The sequence below is a fragment of the Sinocyclocheilus grahami genome, unplaced genomic scaffold (genome assembly GCF_001515645.1).
Source record: "Sinocyclocheilus grahami isolate Dianchi unplaced genomic scaffold, SAMN03320097.WGS_v1.1 scaffold19.1, whole genome shotgun sequence".
NCBI lineage: Eukaryota > Metazoa > Chordata > Actinopteri > Cypriniformes > Cyprinidae > Sinocyclocheilus > Sinocyclocheilus grahami.
Window position 1 is genome coordinate 1,865,332 of NW_015505198.1, and position 15,271 is coordinate 1,880,602.

At 35.1% G+C, this 15,271-nt stretch overlaps 1 protein-coding gene across 3 annotated transcripts; it reads right to left on the reverse strand.

Moving 5' to 3' along the window:
- Window positions 1-1,577: 1,577 nt before the first annotated feature.
- On the reverse strand, window positions 1,578-14,514 carry LOC107554763 (autophagy-related protein 9A-like). 3 transcript variants are annotated; one of them, XR_001605092.1, is made up of 15 exons: window positions 14,438-14,514; window positions 13,900-14,050; window positions 13,766-13,809; window positions 13,440-13,504; window positions 13,167-13,340; window positions 11,023-11,164; window positions 9,515-10,263; window positions 8,181-8,334; window positions 6,703-6,882; window positions 6,334-6,579; window positions 4,514-4,752; window positions 4,303-4,405; window positions 4,149-4,227; window positions 2,611-2,816; window positions 1,578-2,516 (listed from the first exon to the last, which is right to left on the reverse strand). XR_001605092.1 is itself a non-coding variant. In XM_016237373.1 (15 exons), exons 2-14 carry the CDS (start codon window positions 14,006-14,008, stop codon window positions 2,665-2,667), a joined length of 2,436 nt encoding a protein of 811 aa, XP_016092859.1. In that variant the 5' UTR covers window positions 14,009-14,050; window positions 14,438-14,514; the 3' UTR covers window positions 1,578-2,516; window positions 2,646-2,664. The 3 variants fall into 3 exon arrangements, 2 of the variants coding, with proteins under 2 accessions (XP_016092859.1, XP_016092867.1); XM_016237373.1 differs by having other exon boundaries at window positions 2,646-2,816; XM_016237381.1 differs by lacking the exon at window positions 14,438-14,514 and adding an exon at window positions 14,340-14,417 and having other exon boundaries at window positions 2,646-2,816.
- Window positions 14,515-15,271: the final 757 nt, after the last annotated feature.

Here is a 15,271-nt window from a genome sequence, read left to right on the forward strand (position 1 = left end):
TTAAATGGTAACCCAATAGATACACCGTGCAAAATGAAGACAAAAGGGGTTTCATATCTTAACGTGATGAACTAAAAAACCACCTTGGGGTCTGTTGGTTGAAAAATGGCTTGGAAAAAATTTAGTTCTAATGCAGTAACATTTTTGAGTGTCCAAGTACATTTTGGGGTGCTTCAGCTTCACTACAGTACATTGCAATATGGTAAAAGGCAAATATCATCTTCCATCATGTTTCCTGCACTTCAGCTACAATGTATTATTGTATTGTTTTATATAAACTACAATGGGATTTCTAGTACAGGTATCACAATTTTAAAACAGAGAGTTGTGACATGTAAATGAACCAGTATAATAAACATAATATATTTAACCATCTCTTAACATGTTGTCTGTCTGTTGATTCTGTATGTGATCCAGTGCTGCTTTTGTCCGTTTATGTTTTTGTTTATGACAGTGCTATTATTAAAAATATAGCAGTAAAGAATAATTCAAAACATGAATAAATACTACAATTGTTTACAAGTAATACTGGAATAGCACTAGTGCTTGCAAAGATAGACCAAGACAGCAAATCCCGGTTTTGCTATGGTTTATTTTTTTGATAGTGTTATTTTGATCAGACAAAAAAGTCAAAATCCAACAAAAAGCGATAAATATTGAAACAACTTAAATATATATATATATATATATTTATAGCACCTGGCACAGTCCGACCCCAGACTGTTTAAACGGAACATTAAGATAACAGAGCTGTAAAACAATGTGTTTCACTTACGCAGTTCAGTCTTGTGTGGAAAAACCCTCCAATCCTTTAACACCGCAAACAGCACGTCTGCAACTACATCCTGATGCCGTTCGTTCAATAACATCCCACACAAATAAATACTGTACATACACGGTCTTAAGGTACATCCGGAGGTATTTCAGTGGGTGTGATATGGATGCCGTTATCTTTATGAACTACGCTTGAAGCTACTCTCTAACTGCAGTATTTCAAGTAGATGCACAGGAAGTTCAGTGTTTCACATGAATTGTGGCTATATCGCTGACCAGAGTGTCATATACCATGTGTAAACTGTCAAAAGCCCTTAGGCTCTCGTGGTAGTGATATATTACAGAGACGAACGTTCCTGCACTTTGAGAAAGCACATTAGTTACAACTATTTTGTTCTGGATAACGGGAGATTCTAGTTTGAAACCTGACTGAACTCTTAACGCAGGCAACACAAACTCATACCCTTCAGATTTGGGTTGACACGGACTCGGACACACGACATTAACTGCTTAAACTGATGAATTCTGGGATTCGGCTTGAAAGATCATCTGTCAGATGTGTAATATTTAATTCAACACGCTGGAAGAGACTGTTATCGGTTGGGTACAGAGCACAAATCCTAAACCGAGCTCAAAAACACAACACTAACACCTTCAAACTGACTTTAACCTTAAAGTGTTTCATTTGAACTTCTTAAGTGGTTAAATAATGTGCTAATCTGCTGTTTACGAGCTGAACAAGTAGTCTAGAAATAATATTTCAATGTATGTGAACTGGGATTAATGTCTGGCTTTTTAAAAAAAAATGCTTTCATTTGAATAAGTTTATCGGGTTTTCCACATTAACTCTTAAGTTTAGTAGTTAATCCTTCTTATAGCTTTAGAATAATTTAAATAACAAAAATCCTTTAATACAGTCATATGGTCGTCTAAGATGTTTTAATATATTTGTTGCTGTAGATGAAATGCTCATGACAGACATGACAAATTTTATTTATTTTGTGCGTTTGCTTCTACATCAAATGCTTTTTGGTAAAGCGTGATGAGTTTTATTGCTAAAATCTTTTTTCTCGTTTAAATTTAACCTTTTTATAATCTCAGGCTAAGAGGTTATTGTTAAGATTTGTCAAAACGTCTGCAAATGCGAATTACTTTTAATTTAAATAAAAATGTTCTTTAGGCGAAAATTATCCCCAAGTCTATATTATATTTACTTTAAGAAAAAAAAAATAACTTTGAGACCATTTTTTTTTTTTCACGAGGCAACTGGTATGATTTTACATTCAGTGATATTTTCTGTCCGCCGATGCTGTAATGCAAAAATGAAACTAGCAATACTACGATAAAAGGATGTTTTCATCCTGCAAACCGAGGCAGTGCTTCAAAAGTAAATACTGCCCCGACTCGCCTTCGAATCAGAGATGCGGAAAACTTAACTTGCTCGAACCCAAATAAAAGAAACGTTGCATGAAAGAAAATAAAATGGAAATAAATACTGTAAAACAAGTGTCACCCTGTTGTGTCATAAACAAAACAAACACACAGCAGTCTGAAATGTAAATGTAACTGACGTGACGAGGGAGGGGAAGTGGCAGCCCGTTACGTCACAGTTCCTCTGCGTCCAGAGAACCGAACGGCTCCGACGAGCTCCTTGAGCGACATGCTCGGTGTGGCGTCCCAACATGCTTGATCAAAGGGTGTCAAACCAAAGGAAGGCCACAACTCCTAGAAATGAACAAAAACTGCAAACCAGAAAGAAAGATGATGGTAAAAAAGCAATATGAAATCATTTTGCATTGAAACACTAATTAGATCTTCATATGTAGTGATATTAACTAGTCTGAGTCCAAATTGAATCCTGTGGAACGCACTGTACAGGTTGAAGGCACTTCAGCTGCTCCCTCTGCTGGTCTGATCCGGCACAGGGCTGGTATTTATCTCTTCCTCGTCCGCCTGCTCCTCCTCTTCCTCCTCTTCAGCCCAGCCGCCCAAGCGGTGACTGTCTGTGACTGTCTGTGCGGACTGTATCTGAGGACCTTGAGCTGAAAGAAAGAAGTGGCTTCAGATCCTTTTATACAATTATACCATGATCAGGTATGCAAAATGAGTTATTAATCCAAAGATTCAACTTCTGATGGGTCTGTCTGCAGCTGATTTTGTTTCAGAAATACTTGCTCATGCAAAAGGCCAACTGAATAGCTTTTAAAGCAACCAACCACAATCTGAAAAGTAACTGATTAGTCGAGTAACATCCCTAGTAAAACAGCAGCACTTTATAATAAGGTTGAATTTGTCGGTATTTGTTAATGCTTTCTGTATCATGAACTACCAATAACAAAAAATACTTTTACATGTATTCATTCCAAAATATTAATGGTAATTTTTACATATGCTAACATGTCAAGCGGTATAAATGAAAAATCTATGATATTAAAATTTATCATGATTTAGCGATAAAAAAAATGTATCGCTAAATTAATACTTTATACATTAATAAATACTAATATATATATATATATATATTAGTGCTGTCAAATTATTAATTGCATCCAAAATAAAAGTTTTTGTTTACATAATGTGTGTGTACGGTGTATATTTATTATGTATATATAAATACACATACACACAGTATATATTTAGAAAATATTTACATGTATATATTTATATTTACATAATTTATATTATATATAATTATATTTATTATATAAACATAACATATTTTTCTTAAATATATACATGCATGTGTATGAATTTATATATACATAATAAATATACACAGTACACACACATATTATGTAAACAAAAACTTATTTTGGATGCAATTAATCATTTGACAGCACTTATATATATATATATATATACACACACACACACACACAAACATAATATAAATATTTAACATGAATTAACAATGAAAAATAGTATATTTATAAATTAACAATATTACATTTATATATTAATAAATCATATACTATATATGTATATATAGCACATTTATTTTTTTTTAAACTTGAAAATTGAATGAAAATTGATTAATGCTGTTAAAAAAATGTTCATTGTTAGTTTGATACCTAATGCATTAACTAATGCTGACAAATGTAACTATTGTAAAATGTTAGAATATTTTAAATGAAATTTCCATAGAAAAATTGCAAACTTTTATCATGATTTGACCTCCTGTACATACAGATGAAATATTTTCATATCAGTCTCATTAAGAAATGCACTGGGCGCCACTGTGACTATGTGGAATGTGGGAGATGATGCTGTGTGCTTTCAGCCTTAGAGTACTCATCAAATGGCCATAGCAATCTGATGCATTTTGAAAGCCGTTTTATGTGCATCTCACGCATGTGACGATTCGAAAGACTCACCACTGTTGGTGCTCAACTCCCTCATTGGCACAGAGGCCTGAAACGGTCCAGATGCATGCTGGGTCTTTTGCTGATGCACCTGAGGGAAAGGCCAAAAAGTATTGGGAAACTATACTGGATTATAAAGCTGTTTGAGTATGTTGGGACCACTCACCTCATGCATGTATATAGCGTGCAGGCTCATCTCGGCCGATGCAAACTCTGACGCCAGAGCCGAATAAGACTGGCTGAGCAGCCTGGAGTCACTTGCAGACATGCTAATGAAAAGGTAACATCGATTACTTCAGAATCTGAATTGAACCGTGTGGGCGGTTTAAAGAGAAATGGCTCTGCCACTTGTCATTATTAGTTTCCTCAAGTGTTACCTGTCGCCCACAGTGTGGTCGCTGCAGTACATGGTGCTGTCATGGCTCTGTCGGGATGGCAGGAGAGTGTGTGAGCGAGACCGGCCGGCGTGAGGCTGCTGAGACGACGAAAGGGACGCCAGGACACTAGCGGCAGCTGAAGCTGTGCTGCTCGGCGGGACGAAGCGGCGGTTCCTCCCAGGCAGTCCGGAGGCGGTCAGTACGGGGTGAGCCAACACACTGGCTAACAGGTTATCAGGCTGAATAATGCACAAACATATGCATCTCATTAAGAGAAGTGAAAAATGAGCTGGCATCGTGCTGAGGCAGATGGCTACAGTCTCTGCGCTCAGGATTATGATCTGTGAAATAACCAATCTGGCAGCAAGCGCTGAAACAATGCAGAGGCATAAAATGAAATGTCAATATTTCTTGTCTTCTGGCAGGCTTTTTAATATCCTGAATGCCACAGGAAATGTTTTTTTTTCTTTCATTTTGCCTTCGCAGTGGAGTGCTTCTAAGTGTGTCCCACTCAATAAACAAAAGCTCTACTCTGTAGAGTTAACCACTGAACTACCGCATCCATCAACTTTGTAAGGATAAAAGAAACAAAAATACTTTGATCTCCTGAGAAACAAACAATACACTGGCATCTTCAAGACACCCCACAGAGGGGTGGTGCAGGAAACGCCTCTCTCACATATGCATCGGTGCCTCATCTCCTCCCTCCACTGGATTCACTCAAAATGGTCAAGAATATAATGTTCTATATGAATGCAAATAAGATTTACAGTCATGTTTGGTTTCATTTGAATAGTTTCAGGGCAAGTGGTACAATGGTCTTAATCTTACTAAAAGATAATACAGATCCTAAGAGTTAAGAGAAACTGAAAATCATTATTTTGAATTCAACTTTTTACTTGATTTTTTTAGGAAAAAAAGATTCAGATGAAGTTTGAAAGGCTTTAGGACTATCGGACAAAATTAGATGTATTAGAAGTATATTATAACAACAACATAAGAAAATAATATTATATATTAATAATAATCATAATTAAAACAATCGTAATAATTATTACGATAATTATAATTATTATATACTTACACTACTGTTTATAAGTTTGGGGTCAGTAAGATTTTAAGGAATTACTCATTTTATTTCTTTCATTCAGAAAGAAATGAATACTTTATTTTATTTACCTCTAAAAGATATTGATAGTGATAATGTTATAAAAGATTTCTGTTCCAAATGCTGTTCTTTTGAAATTTCTATTAATCAAAAAATTCCTTTAAAAAGTCTGAATGGTAGTGTATATCAATATTTATATTATTTATAAATATTTTAGTGTGCTTGATATGATCTCACATGATTAATCACTGCACATTTACAAAATGATTGTTTAATATTTTCATATTTAATATTTTTTACAAATATTTGAGTAAAAAAAATTATGTAAAAACTAATTAAAACCATTCTAAAACCAGCAAGATATTTTGCTTTTTTAAATTTTATTACAATTAAGCCGTTTTCTCACCAAAGTTGATCACTATTAAAGCAAAAAACATCATCCATTATTGCAATGGAAGACAAAAATTATTACTTAAGTATTTATAAATCAGGGTGATATTAGTTTATTTTACCTTGATGATGATTTACATTTGAAAAAATCTTAATTATCTTTAAAAATGTCAATGCAAAAATGGTCCTAAAAAGTAAAAAAAAAACCTTAGTAAGTAACTTTACAGCAGTTAAATGTGTTGTGAATTGCATTGATTGGAACAGATAATAGAGGATCCTAATACAGTCAAGACAGTGGTACACATGATAAAGCGTGACTTACACCCGTGGCAGACTCGTTGGACAGCAGCGAGGTGCAGAGAGGAGCCTCGGACAGCAGCAGTTGAGGAGATGGTCCTGTCTGAGCGTCCTGATGCACCTTCTCCTTCAGGTGGCTGATGAACACGGAGCTCTCCCGCGGCGGCTGCCAGCGCGGGTTTTTGATGGTGAAATGCATCAGAGACAGCTCCGTCTTCCCGTTCTCAGCCTGTTGGTACACCGAGGCCTCGGTCTGACCTTCGGACATCCACTGAGCAAGAGGGAAAAACACAAACCATGAAGCTGCTCTCACATAACCACACACTCTTATGATCTTATTTCCCCCCCGAAGAGCTGAAGCATTAATAACGTGCATGCATGTACTCTTTGATACCTGTGGATTTCCATGGTGCCGGATGTCCATCTGGGCGAATGAGCAAATGTCTCCCACCCCTGCCACATCGACGGTAAAGTTGCGGAAGAAGTCGATGATTTCTAAGGACTTGCTCCGCAGGGGGAAGATGAGGATGAAGGGAGTAATTATGGGACTCAGAAGCTCCTCCAATATAAAGACCTGCAGGACAGGTGGAGAAAAATGAGAGAAACTCAGTGAGTGGAACTCATAAAAACAGCGGAGCAGGTGTGAAACAGTGCTGGAGAACAGATGCAGTGAAGATTAAAACCTACATAGCAGGTGTGCAAAATCAGACAAACTCCTAGACAACAGGTGCAGAGCGGCAAGGTGTTATTTCATACTTCAAATAACAGAGAAAACTCCACTGTGGTAAACAACCGACTGACTCATTTTCAGTCATCAGACTTTGTGTGTTGTGCCTCTCTGTATTATAACAGTAAGACTAAAAAGTCAAATCCGAACTACTGTCATTAAATAAAAAAAGTTTATATATGCAAATTGAGCAACCTTGTTATTATCTGAATTCGAATTGTGAAATTTTTTTTTTCTGTCTGTAAGCATGCACTAATTCAAGGGGTTTTCAAATTTTTTAATATGGCCACATACTGTATGCAAAAAGATATATTTTTTTAAATGAAATAATAGTGATTGTACTAAAGCCTAAATAAATTATTTAAATATCCCATGGAAAACATTTGTATCAGGTTAAAGGTTTGTCCTCTTTCTATCCATTATTAGAATATGAAGAAAAACATTTTCCATTTAAATGTATTTTTACAGCACTTTTCATAATAAATACAATTCAAAAATAACTAAATAGTGCCATACAACTAGTGAGCAAGCTAAAAATGACAACAGTAAGGAAAACAATGCAAATCAAAATTATTCTCGAAAAAATATGCACTTAGCTAGAAAAGAGAGATTTTTTTTTTAATGTATTGTTTTTCCTCAACACTATATATGCATTTTTACCAAGTAAGAATTCTCACCAAGGCTGTATTTATTTAATAAAAAATATGGTAAAAATAGTATAATACTGTGAAATATTATTACAATTTAAAATAACTGTTTTCTATTTGAATATGTTTTAAAATGTAATTTATTCCTGTGATCAAAGCTGAATTTTCAGCATCATTCGGTGTCACATGATCCTTCAGAAATCATTACATATGCTGATTTGCTGCTCAAGAAACATTTATTATTATCAATGCTGAAAACGTGAACAGCATTTATTTGAAACAGAATTTTTTTGTAGCACTATAAATTTCTTTGCTGTAACTTTTCATCAATTTAATGTGTCCTTAAATTAAAGTATTACATTCTTTAAAAAAAAAACAATAATAATAATAATTTTACCGACCCCAAATCTTTAAATGGTAGTGTATATTAATGAATGAATTAAGAAATAACAAATAATGTCTAACGATAATAATCTGCCTATGTCGTGCAGTTCTCACCGCTTTATACTGGAAAAGCTGTGCCATCTCGTCACGGGTCTCGCTCTTGTTGGCGTTGCCCTTCCAGTGGTCGGGCATGTAGTGAATGTGGGCCAGGACACACTGAAGCAGCTGTTCAGGACACCACACCATATGTTCATCTGGAATAAACGACCTGTAAGAGAGTCAGACGGCATTACTGAAGCCAGGTCAGACTAACAGGTGCTGAGAGCGTGCTGTTTACTGTACAGATCAGAATGATAATGTTCGGGTGGAACGAGGTCAACTGAACACATGAAACAGCACTTATTCTTTGACCTGAAGCCAGCTGGATAGAGCTGGATAGAGCTGGATAGAGCTGTAGAGAGTAATTATCGTTTACCTCACGTAGTTGGACCAATATGTTTTATGTCACATTTATGCCCTGTTCCAATACAACGAGAGGTGCCTTGTCGTCTACATAGGCAGCATCTTTATCAAAATGAAGCCTTATTAGTCACTGATTTGAACTCCACACAGGCAGCAACAATTAAGAATGGAATTAAATATATTTTTAATTCATGCTCTTGGAAAGGTTGTCTTCAGCAAACTGTTTGCGGGCTTTCTTGTGAGCCAGCTTTAGAAGAGGCTTCCTTCTGGGACGACGGCCATGCAAACCAACTTGTTGCAGTGTGCGGCGTATGGTTTGAGCACTGACAAGCTGACCTCCCGCTTCTGCAACCTCTAAAGCAATGCTGGCAGCACTCATACGTCTGTTTTTTCTGTTCCAAGTGGAACTCGTCTTAGAAAACCTCTGTATGTCCCTGGCCACTGTACTGCAACTCAGTTTAAAGGTGTTACAGATTATAGCCTAGGCCATCTTAGTGGAGAGCAACAATTCTAATTCCCAAATCCTCAAAGAGTTCTTTGCCATGAGGTGCCATGCTGAACATCCAGTGGTCAGTATGAGAGAATTGTACTCAAAGCACCAAATTTTAACTGCTCTAATGTATGTACAAATTTGTATGGTCCTGTCAAGCAAACAAAAACATGAACATGATGAATAGGACATGTGGCTTTGCATGGTTAAATGACATACAGCTGTCATCACTTAGGGTGTACTCATGTTTGTTGCCAGCTATTTTGACAATTATGGCTGTATGTTGAGTTATTTTCAAAGGACAGTAAATCTGTACTGCTATACAAGCAGCACATTGACTACTCTAAAAAGTAATCTTACTCTTCTGTTCTGCATTTCTACTAATCTAACTAACTTGGCACTGTGTAGTGTACTATGTGTATTGTTGGCTCTTACAGCAAATGTCTTGCGATGGTCCTTGTCCTTGTAATGAATGAATGTAAAAGCCTAGACATACCTGGTGATGGTGATGACCAGTCCAAGTACGGTGATGGCCGTCAGGATGTGCTGCACAGTCAGCACGTCTTCATCGTACACCGTCAGAGCGATGAGCACGGCGAGCACCGAGCCGGAGAAGAAAGCCACGTTTTTGGCCAGCACCGCCAGCAGAGGAGAAACAAAAGCATTCATGTATTTGGCGGCGGGTTTGTACCCACGACCCAGCCTGCCTTGCAGCTCGTGATCCAGCTCGTTAAAATGGCGCAGGTAGAGACGGCCGTACAGAGACCAGCGCCGGGCCCCCAAACTTCCCGGCTCGCGCTTGATGACTTCAGCGTAGCTAAAGAATGCGTACAGCACCTGCCACACCAGCACGAAAGGACACAGCAGCAGATTGACCAGACCAGTCAACAGGATGATGCGGCTGAGCTGCTTGGCGAGCTCCTGCCGGTTTGCCGCCCGTTTGTATTTGGGATGCAGACTCCACTTGTTCTGGAAGAGCGACAGAGGGCCCCAGAACAGAATGAGCTCAAAATTGTATTTTAGGCCCTGCGTGAGGAAGATCATGTCACTGAAGAAGGGCACACGCAGTCTGACGGGCAGCAGGGACTTGTTGATCATGGCCACTGTGTAGTTTTTAAAGCGCAGGATGCGGTGGTAGATGTCTAGTTCAGAAAGTTCACGCTTCTGGACGCACATGGGCTGCTCACGCTGCAGGTGAATCAAACGGCCTTGAACTTCTTGCCAGGTGAAGTTGCACAGCTCATCCTAAAAGTCATATAAAAAAAACACACACACACAGAATGTTTTAAATAAACAACATTTCATTTATAATTACATTTTAATGCATATATTTAATTTACGTATTAAAAATATGATTGAGATATTTTTATATATAATATTTGTATAATTTAATAAATAAATATATATTTATAATAGTTGGTTAATTAATTTATATACTTGGATTTATTTACTTATGAAATAATAAATATTTAATATTTATATTTAGGCGTGACAAATGAATGTGATTAATTATTCATTAAAATAATGACACCTGATAGAAAATACATTTTCAATAACCTCAGGACTGCAAAAGGTTAAACTTCACAATCTAACTGGTTAAACTTCAGTATTCTTAAAAGAGCTGTTTCAGATGAGACTACATTTTATGATTATTATATATGCCTATTATAATTATTTAAAAAATAAATAAATGATGAAAATAAAAAATAAATTTAAACATGATACAAAATTGTACTTATTTATTTATTTAAAAATGAATATATAATAATCATAAAAGAGATATTTTTATATAATTATTTTAATTATATAAATTGATATTTACATTTTATGATTATTATACATGCCATTTTATGACTATTAACTGAGAGACAACATTAAATATTGTGTACTTTTAAAACTGTCACACCAAAGGAAAAAAGTGTGACTAAGAACTATAAAAAAAAACAGACACAGCATGTTAAATATGCACTTTAAACTATAATCTTGTTGGCGATCATCTCTTACCATCTGTATTTTCAGTGCTTTTTTATAAAACTGTCGGATCTCCCAGTAGCGGAGGACGTTGCAGATCACCTTCACGAGTCGATAGACCCAGAAAATGGCTGCCATTATCAAGAGGAAGATGATCCAGCTGTTTCCTTGAATCCTAAATGGGAGAGAAACATCATCACTATTGACAGCAGGTGATTGTGTGATTGCTCATGATTCATGATATTATAAGAATAAAGTCATGTATAACTCAGCCAAACTTAACCAAGACAGATGCTAAATAAGTAATACCCAGTATGTGATTTAGTGTGATCTAACGTCATTTTGGGCTTGAATAACTTTATTCTCTCTTCCAAATGCAGTTTGTTGCGAAACATAATGAGAACAGATTTCGAAAATAACATGAGAGACCAAATGAGTCTTAATTACTGTATGACAGCACGAGATGTTCCTAAATGAGTCTCATTGAAGTGAGTCAGCTATGATATTAATATGTTTGTGTCGCATATCTGTGTCTGTCAACAACACACTTGTAAAAGATGTATATTTCTTCTGACTGTCTGTCTCTGAAAACTTCAACCAAGTAAGAACCTGAGAAACAAGCAAAACAGCTATTCAATGTCAAACGGACCAAAACATCCCAGTGTCTATTTAAAACCCATGAGCTCTACGTAATACACAGTTTGAGGATCATCTACGGCCACAGAAATAGAATGGCAGCGTCTGAGAGAGCAGAACATCCCTCTGCTGATGTTCCAACAGGTGCTTGTTTACAGCTTGCTTATTTTGGAGCCGCTGTCTGAGACGAAGGAGTCACAGTGTGATGAATTGAATTGAGTACCAGTGTGATGCAATATATCCTTTACACGAAAAAAGCATTCTCACCCAATGCTCTCGGGCACGTTTGCTTACAGGCTACTACGGAAATCAAGCTTGACAAACAACCTTGAAAACTGAGCACAAAACGTGTTGCGTTAAGATATAGTCCAAACCTGAAGTGATATAAACCTTGAGTGGGGCATTGCAATAAAGGTTCACATGCAATATCAAAATATTTTATTTATAACATCAGAAAACTGTCTGTCAAATGCAGGCTGTATAAAGTATATTTGTTATTTTCTAAAACGCATTAAAAATAAATTAATTAATAAAAAAAAAATGTAAAAAAAAAAAATGTAAAAAAAAATATATATATGTATGAAGAGTTAATTTGCAAAAACAGATAACTCCATTTTTAACAATTCTGAGGAATCATGCTTTTTCATTGTGCATTTCAATTAATCTCAATCAAATTGCAGTTGGGTTATTTTGATTAAGATAAAAAAATAGCTTAAAAAAACAGCTAACTAACACAATAAGACAATAATAATAATAATTTAAAAAACTGAGTTATCCGTTTTTGCAAATAAACTCTTCATATATATATATATATATATATATATATATATATATATATATATATATGTGTGTGTGTATATATGCATATATACCTCGCCAAGAGCCAAAACCTGGTTTAAACTCTGAACTTGGCTTGCTTCAATGAAAATAAAAATGTTGACTTCTAAGCTAGGATTTTCTGTATTAATAAAATATATTTGAAATGGGTCCAGTGTTACTTTAATATTATTTGTATAGCAATATAGCATTTATTACTACTTTGAATGAACTTTTCTTTGTATATTTTCAGTTTTCACTTTTTATAAATAGTTTTAAATAGTTTTGTTATGCGTTATGTGTCATGTGAGATTTGTTTATACTTTTTTTATTCAGATTAATATTTTCAGTTTTCATTTTAATTTGTGAGTATTATATATATATATATAATATTTATTCTGCAACTTAACATTATTTTACTTGAGTTACTTTCCAATGCAACATTAGTATTTTTTTACACCAATCGAAATTAGTATTTTTATATATCAGTTTTATTTGTATCCATATTTTAGTACTTCAACTTAACCTTATTTTACTGAACTTATTTTACTTAACAATTTTTTTTATAGTTTTAGCTAAAGATACAAACACTGAATTTTATATTTTATTTAAACAACTACTTACATCCTTGACCAATTCAGAGTAACCAACAAATTACTACAAGCAAAGCGGAATTCAATTCACAATATAAAGGGAATATGCCTGTATAAAGCGGACACACTGACCTCTCAGTGCACTGCTCGCCGGGTAAAATCGCATCAGGAAGGGTGACCTTGTTCCTGTCCAGTGGACCGAGTGGACTCTGACCCGTGTGGTTGATCACTCGGTTGGCAAAGAGAACATCATATTCCACACAGTTGAAGAGGAAAGTTGTAAACGTGACTACAAACAGGAATTGCCTGAATATGGGAATGCAAAAAGAGATTAGTTCTGGAGTGGTATGTATGCAGTTCTGCCCCAAAGAATTAACGTTTCAGGTAAAAATAAATATGACTTACACAAGTTCAAAAAACTCTGATAACACCATACAGGCGAATCCATTCTTCTGATGGAAATGATAGATGTGAGCGTGTCAAGGACTCTTGCATTCCAATGAAAGAAGGACAGCATTGTTCAGCCATTAATGCAGCCAGAGCATAACATAATATCAATGCCTAATGATGAATAGAGACGGTGTGTCTTCAAGAAAAAGAGAAATGATGCCATTCCAGGCATTTACAACTATTGCTGATTTTGGGGGCGAAGAAATGCATGAATTTTCCTATTCAGCCCATGAAATTCATTAAATAATACAGCATATTGTTTTCATATTTTTAAAGGATATTCTTGTGAAGAAATTGTCGAGGTTCTTGATATGATGCCATGGGTCTGCAATGAAACAGAGACATTGTTATTCAGTTCAACGATCAACAATATGATATACAGATTTTTGTTTGTCATAAAGTGAACAATAATGACCTCCTCTTCCCTCTGGCACATGGATGAGTAAATCTTCCTCTCCTGGAGGGGAGTCTTCCTCATAGTCTTCTATTCGCTGATACTCCTGGTACGTTTCAAAACCAGCCATGGTGTTTTACATTCTACCTCTCTATAATGTCCACCACAGGTCCTGAACAACACATATAACATTATAGTAGAATTAGATGTGACAGATGTCATCCACTGTCCACAAACTGGCCGAGTTCACTGTACTCACAAGAGTGTTATTGTCTCTATTTTTTTGACACAAGTTTTTATCACAGATCACGAACGTACAAATGCATCCATTATTAATGACAACATAATTTCTCATTAAATTGAATTATTTTTATGCGGTGTCTGCTAACGGGAGTGAGTTTAGCAGATCACACATCTACCTCATGCTGACAAAACTGCTCATTATTTGCTTATAACGTTACCGTCTTTTATCGTCCAGTTGAGATTTCTTTATTGAAAACATTTATACTAAAAGAACATTGACTGGATTTTAATACGTAAACCGCTGAATTGGTCTCACCATCCGAGCAAAGATGATCCTCGCCTTTGCTCTTCACAACAAAAACAGATATGACAACAAACATCGCCTGTTGTCACTTTGGTTTCCGGTAGCGTCACTTCCGGGGAGACTTTTATTCTGGACATGTGGTGTAAAATGTTGTATTAAATTATATTTTTTTGCCAAGAAGTGTAACGTTATACGTTTTAAATCATTCTCTATTTTCGATCCTTGTTGATTTGAGTTGCAAAATAGGTAAACGTTTGACCAACGGACGGTTAATAATATATTAAATAATATAAATATATTACATTTATTTATTTATTCATTCTTACCATTTATAATCAACAATAAAATATAGAATGAGTATTTAAAAGAAAAAGAAAAAGAAAAAGAAAAAGAAAGAATTTCAATTAAAACAATAGCCAGTTCTATAAAAAAAAACATATCGTCATAAAATCAAATTGTCGTATACATTCCATTATTTATGTGAATACAAAAAAGAGAATAAATAAAATAAGCTAACGTGTTTTTATACAGTGATGAGGAATGGGATTATGGAGGACGAAACCTGCAAAAACAATAAATAAATAAATACACAAATAAATAAATAAATATGCAAATAAATAAATAAATGTGTGTATAAATACACAAATTCTTGTTTATATACATATAGAAATAATTAAACGTGTGATTAAAGTAGGCAAATAAATTGGGCAAATGGAAAATGTTTAAGGAAATGCTAAACTCATCCTATTTATTTTCCTTTGATCACTCTATTTGATCACTATTTCTGTCGTCACATTCTATAAGTATTTAAACAAGAATTTGTGTATTTATACACACATTTATTTA